Below are 10689 nucleotides of genomic sequence, written 5' to 3'. Positions count from 1 at the left end.
TAATTTTTGATGGGATTTAAAAGAGAATATAAGTATTTTTTCGTATCCTATGCAAAGCGAAATATTTTTCTTCATTTTTAAATTAAATTTTAATATACTGATAAAAAAGAAATAATATAATAAAATACGTTATTAACTAGATATATTAAAAATAATATAATAGCAAAGAAATAATTATCAAAACCACTTTTCGTGTGAAATTTTCTTTGGATAAGGGATTGGAGGTTCCCGGATTGACAGTCAAAATCGTGCCTCCGGGCGCCCACTCGAGTGGGTGCCCATGCAAATTGGGCATATTTTCTGGGCTCACACTGCTGATATTTAAATTTTTTTGCAATTTGTTAGTATAAAAATTTTTGCATTTTTAAAAAAAAATATATTTAGTGTTGAAAATTTCAAACTTTTTTTTCTTCCTGTTTTTTCAAGCGTACGAATTTGAAACGAAGGAAATAGTCTTTTCATTTTTAGAAGTATCCTACTGCCTCCTCCACAAAAAAAAACTTCGTATGATTCAAAAATATTCATAATAATTAAAAAATAAAATTAATTCAAATCTCTTTAGATAATTAATTCGCAAATTTCCCTACTTCTTAAGGCCTTAGTACTGTAACGTAAATATTTTGTACATGAAAATGAAGTGATAGCATAAGTAGTAAAGAGGAAAAAATTGTATTTAAATATGAAATGCGGAAAAAAAAAAAAAAAAAAAACATGGGTAATAACGCGGTTCTGATTCAGGTAGAAAATATAAGGGAATGAGTGAAAAACATGAAAACATTTTTCCACAATAATTCGATTTTTTTCTCAATATTTTAACAGTATTTCTATTGTTTATAAAATATTCATTATAATAATAATAAATTCTTTGCTGCATCTTTTATATAAAAATTTTCTTTCATTATTATACGAGTAAGCAACAAAAATATTAATTTAGATAAAAACTGAATGAAATTAAAAAATAAAAAAAACGTTACAATTTGTTTCAAAACTGTAACATGAAAAGAAAATAATATTGAAAATGGACTGAGACTACTTTTCTCGCATCATCGTTATTGAATTGTAGCGTTTATTAACTGAATAGAAGACCAATCTGATTGGTTGATCTCGAATCAAACTGAAAAGGGGTCGTTTCCAAATAATAAATTATGATCGTTAAGTTAATTTCGTTTTTTATTTAAATTAAATTAATTTTGGTGTATAAATCACAATAAAATATTAAAGTTATCGAAAAGCAGATTTATAAAATATCTTAAAATAGCTCACAGAGGTAAGTTTCGGAATGGAGTGTAGCAAAACACTTCCAAAAATTGTTGCCACCAGCTGTTTCTCTTTCTTTGAGCAAAATTACCTTCAGGCCAAATGATCAGTATGGCTTCATGTCATGTTCTGAAAACACAACGGGATGAGTATCCGATTAATTGTTAAATTTTAAAGATATCTCTTCAAAATTCTTTTCAAATCTTAAAAGAATGAGTGAATACAATTCGTACAATTGGATATGTTGATGTACATTTCATGAAGCTCTTTTTATTTATGTGGATCTTGTTGAAAAGATGTATATCTACTTAATGTTTATATTGTAAATAAAAATCACAGATGAAGCTTTTGTGTACGAATATTCTGTTTATAAAATCATAGATCTGCTGAAAGTGTTTGCTAGAGTAGCTAGTATGAGTGTTATAGTGTTCAATAAATATGAAGTACTAGCTTAAAACTATTTATACTGGAAAGTTGAAGAGCTTTTTCCGGTTGTTCATCAACTATTTATCACATAGATAAATGCTGGAAATGTCCGAATACCAATGGTAATTTAGAAATTATTTGTTTTATAAGAATTGTTTTACTATCCTATCTCAACAAAACAATGTATTTTAACTAATAGATTCTTATAAGTCTGAGTTCTATAATAGTGATAAACATAACTAATTACCTACAAATAGTAGTAATTATTTCATATTTCTTAAAAATTTATGAATTGCTAGTATTTTAGAGACGAAATTTTAGTGAATATTGACATTGAATAAAGCAAAATGTGCTAGTTTTTGAAGCAATTATTAAATATCTAATCATTTAAATTTATGTTCTACATAAATTACAATTTTACAAACGTTTTTTATTTAACAAATATTATGTTAAACTTCATTAACTTAAACAAAATTAGCAACTATTTTTTTTAAAAACCATGTTATTTGTGTTTGGTTGTGTTATTATTTTATTTATTTTTAAACTTTTAATCTGACTTATGTGTTTTATTTACAAAAACTTTTATTGTCTAAAAAAATTAGAATAAATTCACTCTTATTTGAAAAATTTTTTTTTTGAGATGTGAAATTTAAAATCGATGAATTAATTTTAAAACAGAGACATCAATTGTAAACTCCAGCCATTTTATTTTTAAGATCATACTGTAACTAATATATTAATTTTACAAATTGAATGTTCTAGAATTATTGATTGAATATTGAACCAAAACACTCTGTCGGACATTATTAATAGTTGTTTTGTTCTATTTAAAGTCTAATAAAATAAAGATTTATTTTTTTCATCTTATTGCATTAGAGTAATAGAAAGCTTTTTATTTTAGAATAATAAAAGATTCTAGTATGCTCCTTGCTCATCTGCTCGCTTTTTAGAAATAAATTGTTTTGCAAAAATAAAAATTCATCAAACTTCAGATTGTATATATTACTATTGTATTTATGAATGTATTTGATTGTGTTTATTACAATTTTTTTTTATTTCTCATATTATTGTTGGTATCAAGTTAAATGTCATCAATTTTTTTTCAAATAAATATTTTTTTAATAAAATTGGTGCATTTGTTGTAACGTTTTGTGTAAAATTTTTATTGTTTTGTTAGTAATTCATAAAGGGCCTGAAAAATGAAAAGAGCTTGAATTTAAAACAAAATAAATACCTACTATAAATAACTCATACTTTAGAGTTACTAATTATATAATCTTTCTAATATTTTGTTCTTTGTTTCAAATGTTTTTTCTTATTACATATCTCTAGAAATTTATTTTACTAGATGATAATATTTTTAAAAAAATTGTTCATGATAAATTGGTAACGGTTTTTTATGTTAAGGAAATGTTCATATCTGACATTACCATTTCTTAACATTTTTTTTATCATTAGTAAATATAGCAATAAATATGTAAATTTAAATTAATGAAATTATTATTAAAACAAATTTATTATAGTATTGTTTTTAAAAATAGCAACATTTATAATTTTTATAATTTAATTTATATGAATATACAATCAATATGGATTCCATGAATGTTTTGAATATGGCTTTCATGTATGTAAATTGTTTAAATGAAAAAAAAAAAAAAAAAAAAAGAAATACTTGCTGAGTCAGTCACAAATTATAAGTAAAAAACTTAGTTTTCTGCTTTCTTTGAATTAATGAAATTTATTAAACGTAATATGTGTAAATGATCATATGACAAATTTATTTTCCATTTAATTACAAATATGTTTAAAAAATAAAGTTTATTCTAAATCTTTTTGTTAAATCATTTCCTGGATAAAAGTTGTTTAAAAAAATATGTATACATAGATTTATGAGATCCATTTATTTTTATTTGAGTCACTTTGCTTTTGTAATATTTTATTTAAATATAGTTTGCACCATCTAAAATCTCATGTATAATTTTAAAGCCCAAAATGTTTATAACATATTAATTTACATGTTTTTGTAATTGTTATAATCTTCTGAAAAAATATTAAATATCTTTTCTTAAAATAGATTTAAGACAATGTACATTTAAAATATTTATAATCTGGGAAATTTAAATCTCTAATGTAATTAAAGTGAGCAAATATTTTTTTAAAAACATAATTAATTTACTATTAAGATAACTAAAAAATTTTTTATGTATCGCAATAAAAATATTTTTTGAATGATACAAATCTTATCTTTTACTTAATTTTGGTTTCTCATTTAGTTGTAGCTATAATCACAAATTAGATTCATACGAACTTTTTGTTTATATGTTTTTGTAATTGTCATAATCTTCTGAAAAAACAATAAATATCTTTCCTTAAAATAGATTTAAGGCAAAGTACATTTAAAATATTTATAGTCTGGGAAATTTAAATCTCTAACGTAATTAAATTTAGCAAATATTTTTTTAAAAATATAATTTACTATTAAGATAACAGAAATTTTTTTTATGTATCATGATAAAAATATTTTTTGAATGATACAAATCTTATCTTTTACTTAATTTTGGTTTCTCATTTAGTTGTAGCTATAATCACAAATTAGATTCATGCGAACTTTTTGTTCCAAATACTTATTTTACGATATTTTTTTTAGGGCGTATTCATTAGTGGATTCGTCAAGAGTTTCAACTTTTCTAATATCAATGCTTCTCATTGTATATGGAAGTTTCAGGTAATTATAGTTTATGTTCGCTATGACATCAATTTTATTTATTAATTTGTTTAAATATGTGGTTTTTACCTGCTTTTTAAGGAAATTATTTATTAATTTTTAAATGTGTTTAGAAATCAATCTAATTTTTTACACTTTTAAATAAATTTTTCTTGCATTATTTTAATAGAATAATTCAACTTTATTTAAAGTGGAGTTAATCTGCATTTTTAGTTAATGCTAGAACCAGGGTTGGCAAGATTTTGCCGCAGGTGGAAAAAACCATGGTAAATACCGGTAAAAACCGTCCTGGCAAAAACAGGTTTTTGCCAAGCAAATTGGCAAAAAGTGGCAAAAACCAATATTTTCCAAGATGAGAGGACAAAAACACATTTTTGGTACAAAATTATTCCTAAAATTGAAATATATACTATAAATATAAATAATTACAAAAAAATTAACAAAATTATTATTCCTTAATTAAATGTAATAATATATCATTTTAGTAGTTTGAAACATTATTGATTGGAAAATTTGCGATTATTCTCTTTTTTCCAGTGAAATAACTTATTTTAAATTAATATAACTATAATTTAAAGCATAAAATATCTATCAAGATGCGTAGTTAATTATTGTACAAATAATAATTTTTTATAATATAATAATAATAATATAATACAAATAATATTATTTATTTATTTGTAAAAAAACATTTATTTAAGGATTCTAAATTGAAACGAGGTCAAAAACTTTCAATGTTTTAAAACTTATTGCCTTTACATTAATTATTAATATGTTAAAAATATTTTTTTCATGTAATGTATCAAAATTATTATTCCTTATGATTGATTTAAATTTGTTTCAAGTATTTTGTAATAATATTTAATCAGCAACTTAGATAATTTGGTTTTTGCCGGTTTTTACCAGTTTTTGCCGGTTTTTGCCACTGTCTTGGCAAAAAACCCTTTTTGCCGGCAAAATCTCCAACCCTGGCTAGAACTATTCCACATGTTATATACTTAAATTTCTGGCAGAAATAGATCTTTTTCAAACATTTCTTCCCAACAAATTATTTATCCTTAAATTTTTTTTTGTGCAATTTTGTGTAAAAACTTCCTTGCTTAGCATCAACCAGGTCTTAGTTATAAACACTATTCAAGTTAAATAGTTAAAAATCTTAAATGTCCCCTACTTGTCTGGGTGTCCTACTTTAAAAATTACGAATGTTTTCTGTGTGTTTTTACTTAAGAATTGTCTATTAGAGTTATGAGTTAACAAAAATTGAAATAAATATAAGCACAAATTTATAAATATATTATAATTTACTTTTGTTATAAAAAGTTTAAAAGCATTTTGTAAATGAACAAAACATGTAAATTTGAGGACCAATGGGGCTACCAAAATGTGGTTAGGGCCCCCGTATTTCTAAATCAGACACTATCCGGTTGTAAAAGGTATTGTAAATATTGGGTAAATAGGTATTGTAAATGTGTAGATGGTATTTTTGGCAATGCATACTTTTAGAAGATTGCACATAGATCACAAAACATTGAAACAGAATTTTTTTTAATAATTTTAGTTATAAAATAATAAAAACCTCTATCAGAAGGAAAGATTTTATTTAAATTCTTGGATTTCGCTTGCAGCGTTTGTGTTGTTTATTTAAGTTTGAAATAAAATTTTTTTAAAATTTTCTTTCATTTTAGAAGTATTACCCTAAGTATTCTACTCTAACTATTCTAAACACCCTTAATTATTTTGATCCTAAGTATTACTATCGATTCCTCGCTTATGTATCATTTTCCAAATTGAAACACGAGACTAGTTTAAATTTTTACTTTTGCACAGAAAGCTTTTGAAAATCGGGTCACCTGGTGCAACCTGCTATTTCTATTTTTTCAAAAAATTCTTTACATTTTTTCTGATTGTCCAATTCTTTAAAAAAAATTTTTCCCTATGTTTTATGATTTTTTAAAATTTATTATTATTTTTTTACATGTTTCAATTGGAGGTACAGGTGAAAACATCGTTCCAAAAGTATTACCTAAGGGAAAAAGATGCAACATTATTTAAAGCAACTTTAAAAAATACTTTTCTAAACTTAAAACAATGTTACCTTGGAAATTTTTTTTATTTCCATTCTCTCAGACACGATAAATCCTTCAGTTTTCATACAATTTACTTTTTTGGCATTATATTCATTGTATATAATCAATGAAGTTTCCATTGCTCACAGATATATTCATACATATTACATACATTTGTGCACAAAATGAAAAAGTGAACACCCTGAATAACTTAATGATTCCAGGGTCTAACTTTGAATTTGCTAATTAATTAGTGCAGATAATATTTTAAATTCCGAAATCAGACACAAAAATGTACTTGGTCTGAATAAACAAAAATTTCCCCCCCCCCCCCCCATAGATATGGATTTTTGAACCCAAAATGTGGGGAGTTGCTACGATCTGAAAAATAGCCTTTAATATTAATTTTACTTTTTGTGTTTCACCATATCTTGGGAACTTTTTAAACGATTAAAATTTTTTTTTAATAATTTTAAATGGTAAAATTCAATATTGGAGCAAAATTATTAGTTCTTGAGGAATGAAATTTTAAACTTTTTACAACTTTAAATTAATTTACAACTTTTTTAAAATTTGATAATTAGGGAATTATTTGAATGATTGCAATCAAATTTTAAATTTTGCCATTTAAAATTATATTTTTTAAAATGATATGAAATTTTGTATACCTTACAATTCAAATTATTTGACTTGTAAGAAAAAGGATGAAAATAAAATAATAAAAATTAAATAATTAAGTAATAAAAATTTATAAATATATATTAAAAATTATCTTTGTATACACGCATCCTGTAATTGTTTGCAAAAATTTTTTCAAATTGCTTAAGAAATTTTCATATATGGTAAAATACTCACAAAGTAAAATTAATATTAAAGGGCCAAAACTTTTATCCGCTCTCTTGTTCAAGCTATTGAGACCATATTTTTCAGATTGCGTCATCCCTTCATATTTCGAGGGTAAAGAATATGAATCCCTAATAAAAATAAATGTTTTTTCAGAGAAGGTACATTTTTGTGCCTGGTTTCGTTATTTAAAATATTGTCTGTGCACTTATTATTTAGTATATTTAAGGTTAGTCCCTCGAAATATTAAGCTTGCATTCTATCACTTCAACATCCAATCATTAGATCAAAACTTGCTCACGTGAAGAAGTTTTAAAATTCAGAGTGACTTTGAGTCACTTTTTAGATGCAAAGGGTTTATAAAATGAATTATTTTTGCAGGGTATCTGCTACATTTTAGATTTTCAAATCCATGACTTTCTATTCCAAGAATTTTTCACGACTTAACGAAGTTACCATTTTCTCGGACAAAAACATAACAATAAATTTAAAAAAAACATAACATTAATTGAAATGATAGGTGTAACCAAAACTGTTATACTCTGCATCTTCATATTTATAGATTTTAAATTTAAAAAACAGGGTAAAGAAAGAGTTGAAGCAATGAAATTAGTGAAAAAAATACAAAAGCAAATAATTTTTTTTCTGCAGAATTATATTCTAAAGGTATTCTATTCTTGTTCATCAGAAAGAAAAGAAATACTCTGGATTTTTCTGTTCTCATTTCCAAAAAAAAAAAAAAAAATTCCCCAATGACTGGCCTGCTTTAGCTAGAATTTCAAATTGATAAAATAAAAAAAAAATAATAATAAAGATTCTGAAATTACAGAAGTTTAAAAAGATAATTCCCTCTAGAAATGATGCTTTTTCTTTCATTTTTTAAAAGAGCACCATCATTTTTTAAAGAACGTGATAAAAACATTTTATATTTTAATAAAATAAGACTGAGTGAGGATTTTGTAAAAATTTTTTTACACCATGAAATTGGGGGGGGGGGGATTCTATTTTAAAAATAAGATTTTTCAGCGACCTAAATCTATGACTTTCCATGATTTTTTTAAAAAAATAGTTAAAAATATGACAAATTTTGTCCGATACCGAAATTTATGACTTTTCATGATTTTTCATGACTTTCGAGGTGCGCAGATACCCTTTATTTATTCTATCAATTTTTAGGATTAATTAGGCCAATTAATAAAATTAATTAGGACACTAATTAATTTTTCCATATTTCATTGAATAAAATACACTATTTTTTTGAAAATGGCTAGAGACCTTTAGTTTTGTAGTCTTAATTTTAAATGTTTTTAATACTATTGTTTTATTAAGAGTCCACATTTAATGCCAGGCCACGGTTTGCGATAGGGCCCATAAACTGTTGTCATATAACTGTTCTTAAAAATTTCAAGAAACTTAGAAGATATGTATTTTAGGAATAGGATATTGTAAGAAAAAAAAAAGCTTAGGTTGAGGATAACATTTGAGTTGAGCACTTTATTTCACTATAGTTGTGAATAATAATTTTTCTAATATTAAAACTGTATTACTTTTTTGTTTAATTATTCAATTTTTTACAAGAAAATACGTCTTGAATTTTTTAACTGAAAAAGGAGAACTTTTTCATGCTATCTGAGATGAGGATAGTTAGACTTTTTCTTACCTTTTTTTACTGTACGTTATATGAATATTTTTATTTTATTTTATTTAATAAGAAGCTGAGGGGGGGGGGGACTATAAGTCTACTGTGAAGTTTACCCAGTCATGCTTCTTGGCCTGGAACCAACGTTCAAGGTCAGTGACACGCAGCTTGAGATGGCGACCCTTTTTCGCCCTTTGTTTTATAAGATGACCGGAAGCTTTTCCCTTCGGAAAAGAGATAAAAACCTGGGAAAGAAATATTCGCACCCTTTTCTATTATTCGATTTTCTCCGAATATCTGTTGGATATTATTATTTTTCTTTTATACTGAACAGTTTTGTTACGTATATTTAGAACACGTGGAATCTAGCACACTATTTTTATTATTATCAACTGTGTAATTCTGCTTAACTAGAACACGTTATGCAGAATTACACCTTTAAATTGTTGATGAAAAATAAATGTTAATATTTAACATGCATCTCCGAACGAAATTAAAAACTTTTTGATCATTGATGGAAAAATGAAATATCTCGCTTTAATTTTTCTTTAATTTCAAAAACTTCTTGCTGCACCGCATGTAGATTTAAGTTCAATGGTTTTGGGGAATTTATGCGCACTCGGAATTACGGTCGTTAACAACTTGGCAGCCTTTCTAGCAAAAGTAATTTAAAATTGCCTGATTAGTTATTAAAGATTTTTGAACTAATCCTGGTGTGCATATTTTATAAGCAACAAACTGTGTTATAGTTATAAGCAACAAAGCAATAAGTTCCTTCAAGAATAAATTTCCTACATTGATTCATGATAATGATTGCTTAATATGAAGTTATTGGTTGAAGTATTTTTTATTTGAAAATAATCTAACTTTTTGGTACCCTCCCTCACTACTTGCTTAGCAGGATCATTTCATAATATACAACTTACACAATTCAATATATTTTATGGCTGTATTTTTTCATGTTTGGTTTTTAAAGTTATTTTTATTTTGAACATCTATCGTTTTGATGAAATATTGCTCATTATTACACTTGAAGAAGGAGGAAAGATTGATTTGATTCGAGGAGGGGGAAACGTTCTTAACTTCAGGGCTTAAAGAATTTAAACTTCGCGGTTTGAAAATATTTTAGCAAGCATTCACGAGGGCCTTTATTTCAGCATTTTTACATGGTGAAAGATCGCCTTTTTTACCCACGATGAAAATGTTCCAATTGATTATTTCAACACTGCACACAAAATAAACAAATAACTGCGTAGTGTAAAACTGCAAAACAAATAAACTTAGCGCATAAAGTCTCCGGAATACGTCCGCAACTAACGCACGTGACTGATACTGGTTTGCACTTGTTTATGTTCGTGTATCAATTGGTTAACATTGTAATGCAATACATTAAAAATTAATACAAATAGGAAGCATATAAAAAAATCTGAATATAAACCCATTACATGTGTGTTTAAATATAAAAGTATTGCCTATAAACTCGTGCAAAGCATGACATTATTAAAAAACTACTGTGCGTTTAATAATTTGGCCAGGAGCTGTATGTGTATGGCTATTTTTTTTTCCTTCGGTCATTATTCACTTTTTACATTTCTTAGAAATATTAGTAATGCGTTTTTAACTATGAAAAGATGCATGAGTTGCTTGGTTATCAACTCGATCGAATGAATGTTCCAAAAGCTAATTCTTTTTATGGAGACCATTGCAGGACCCTCCGAAATATGGAAAAACTA

General features: G+C 25.4%; 1 protein-coding gene across 1 annotated transcript in view; it reads left to right on the top strand.

The window, feature by feature from the left end:
• The first annotated feature begins 1106 nt into the window (after positions 1-1106).
• Positions 1107-10689, top strand: part of SppL (signal peptide peptidase-like protein) — a 36263-nt gene continuing 26680 nt past the window's right edge. The window contains exons 1-2 of the mRNA XM_016054603.5: positions 1107-1805; positions 4331-4408. Coding sequence (XP_015910089.1) covers positions 1780-1805; positions 4331-4408 — 104 coding nt within the window. The 5' untranslated portion in view covers positions 1107-1779. The remainder of the gene's footprint in view (positions 1806-4330; positions 4409-10689) is intronic.

Source organism: Parasteatoda tepidariorum, chromosome 2, assembly GCF_982258835.1.
Source record: "Parasteatoda tepidariorum strain Cologne lab strain chromosome 2, Ptep-v5.0, whole genome shotgun sequence".
In the NCBI taxonomy this organism is placed as follows: domain Eukaryota; kingdom Metazoa; phylum Arthropoda; class Arachnida; order Araneae; family Theridiidae; genus Parasteatoda; species Parasteatoda tepidariorum.
The sequence above is the reverse complement of the archived record's forward strand: the minus strand, read 5'-3'. Positions and strand labels throughout refer to the sequence as shown.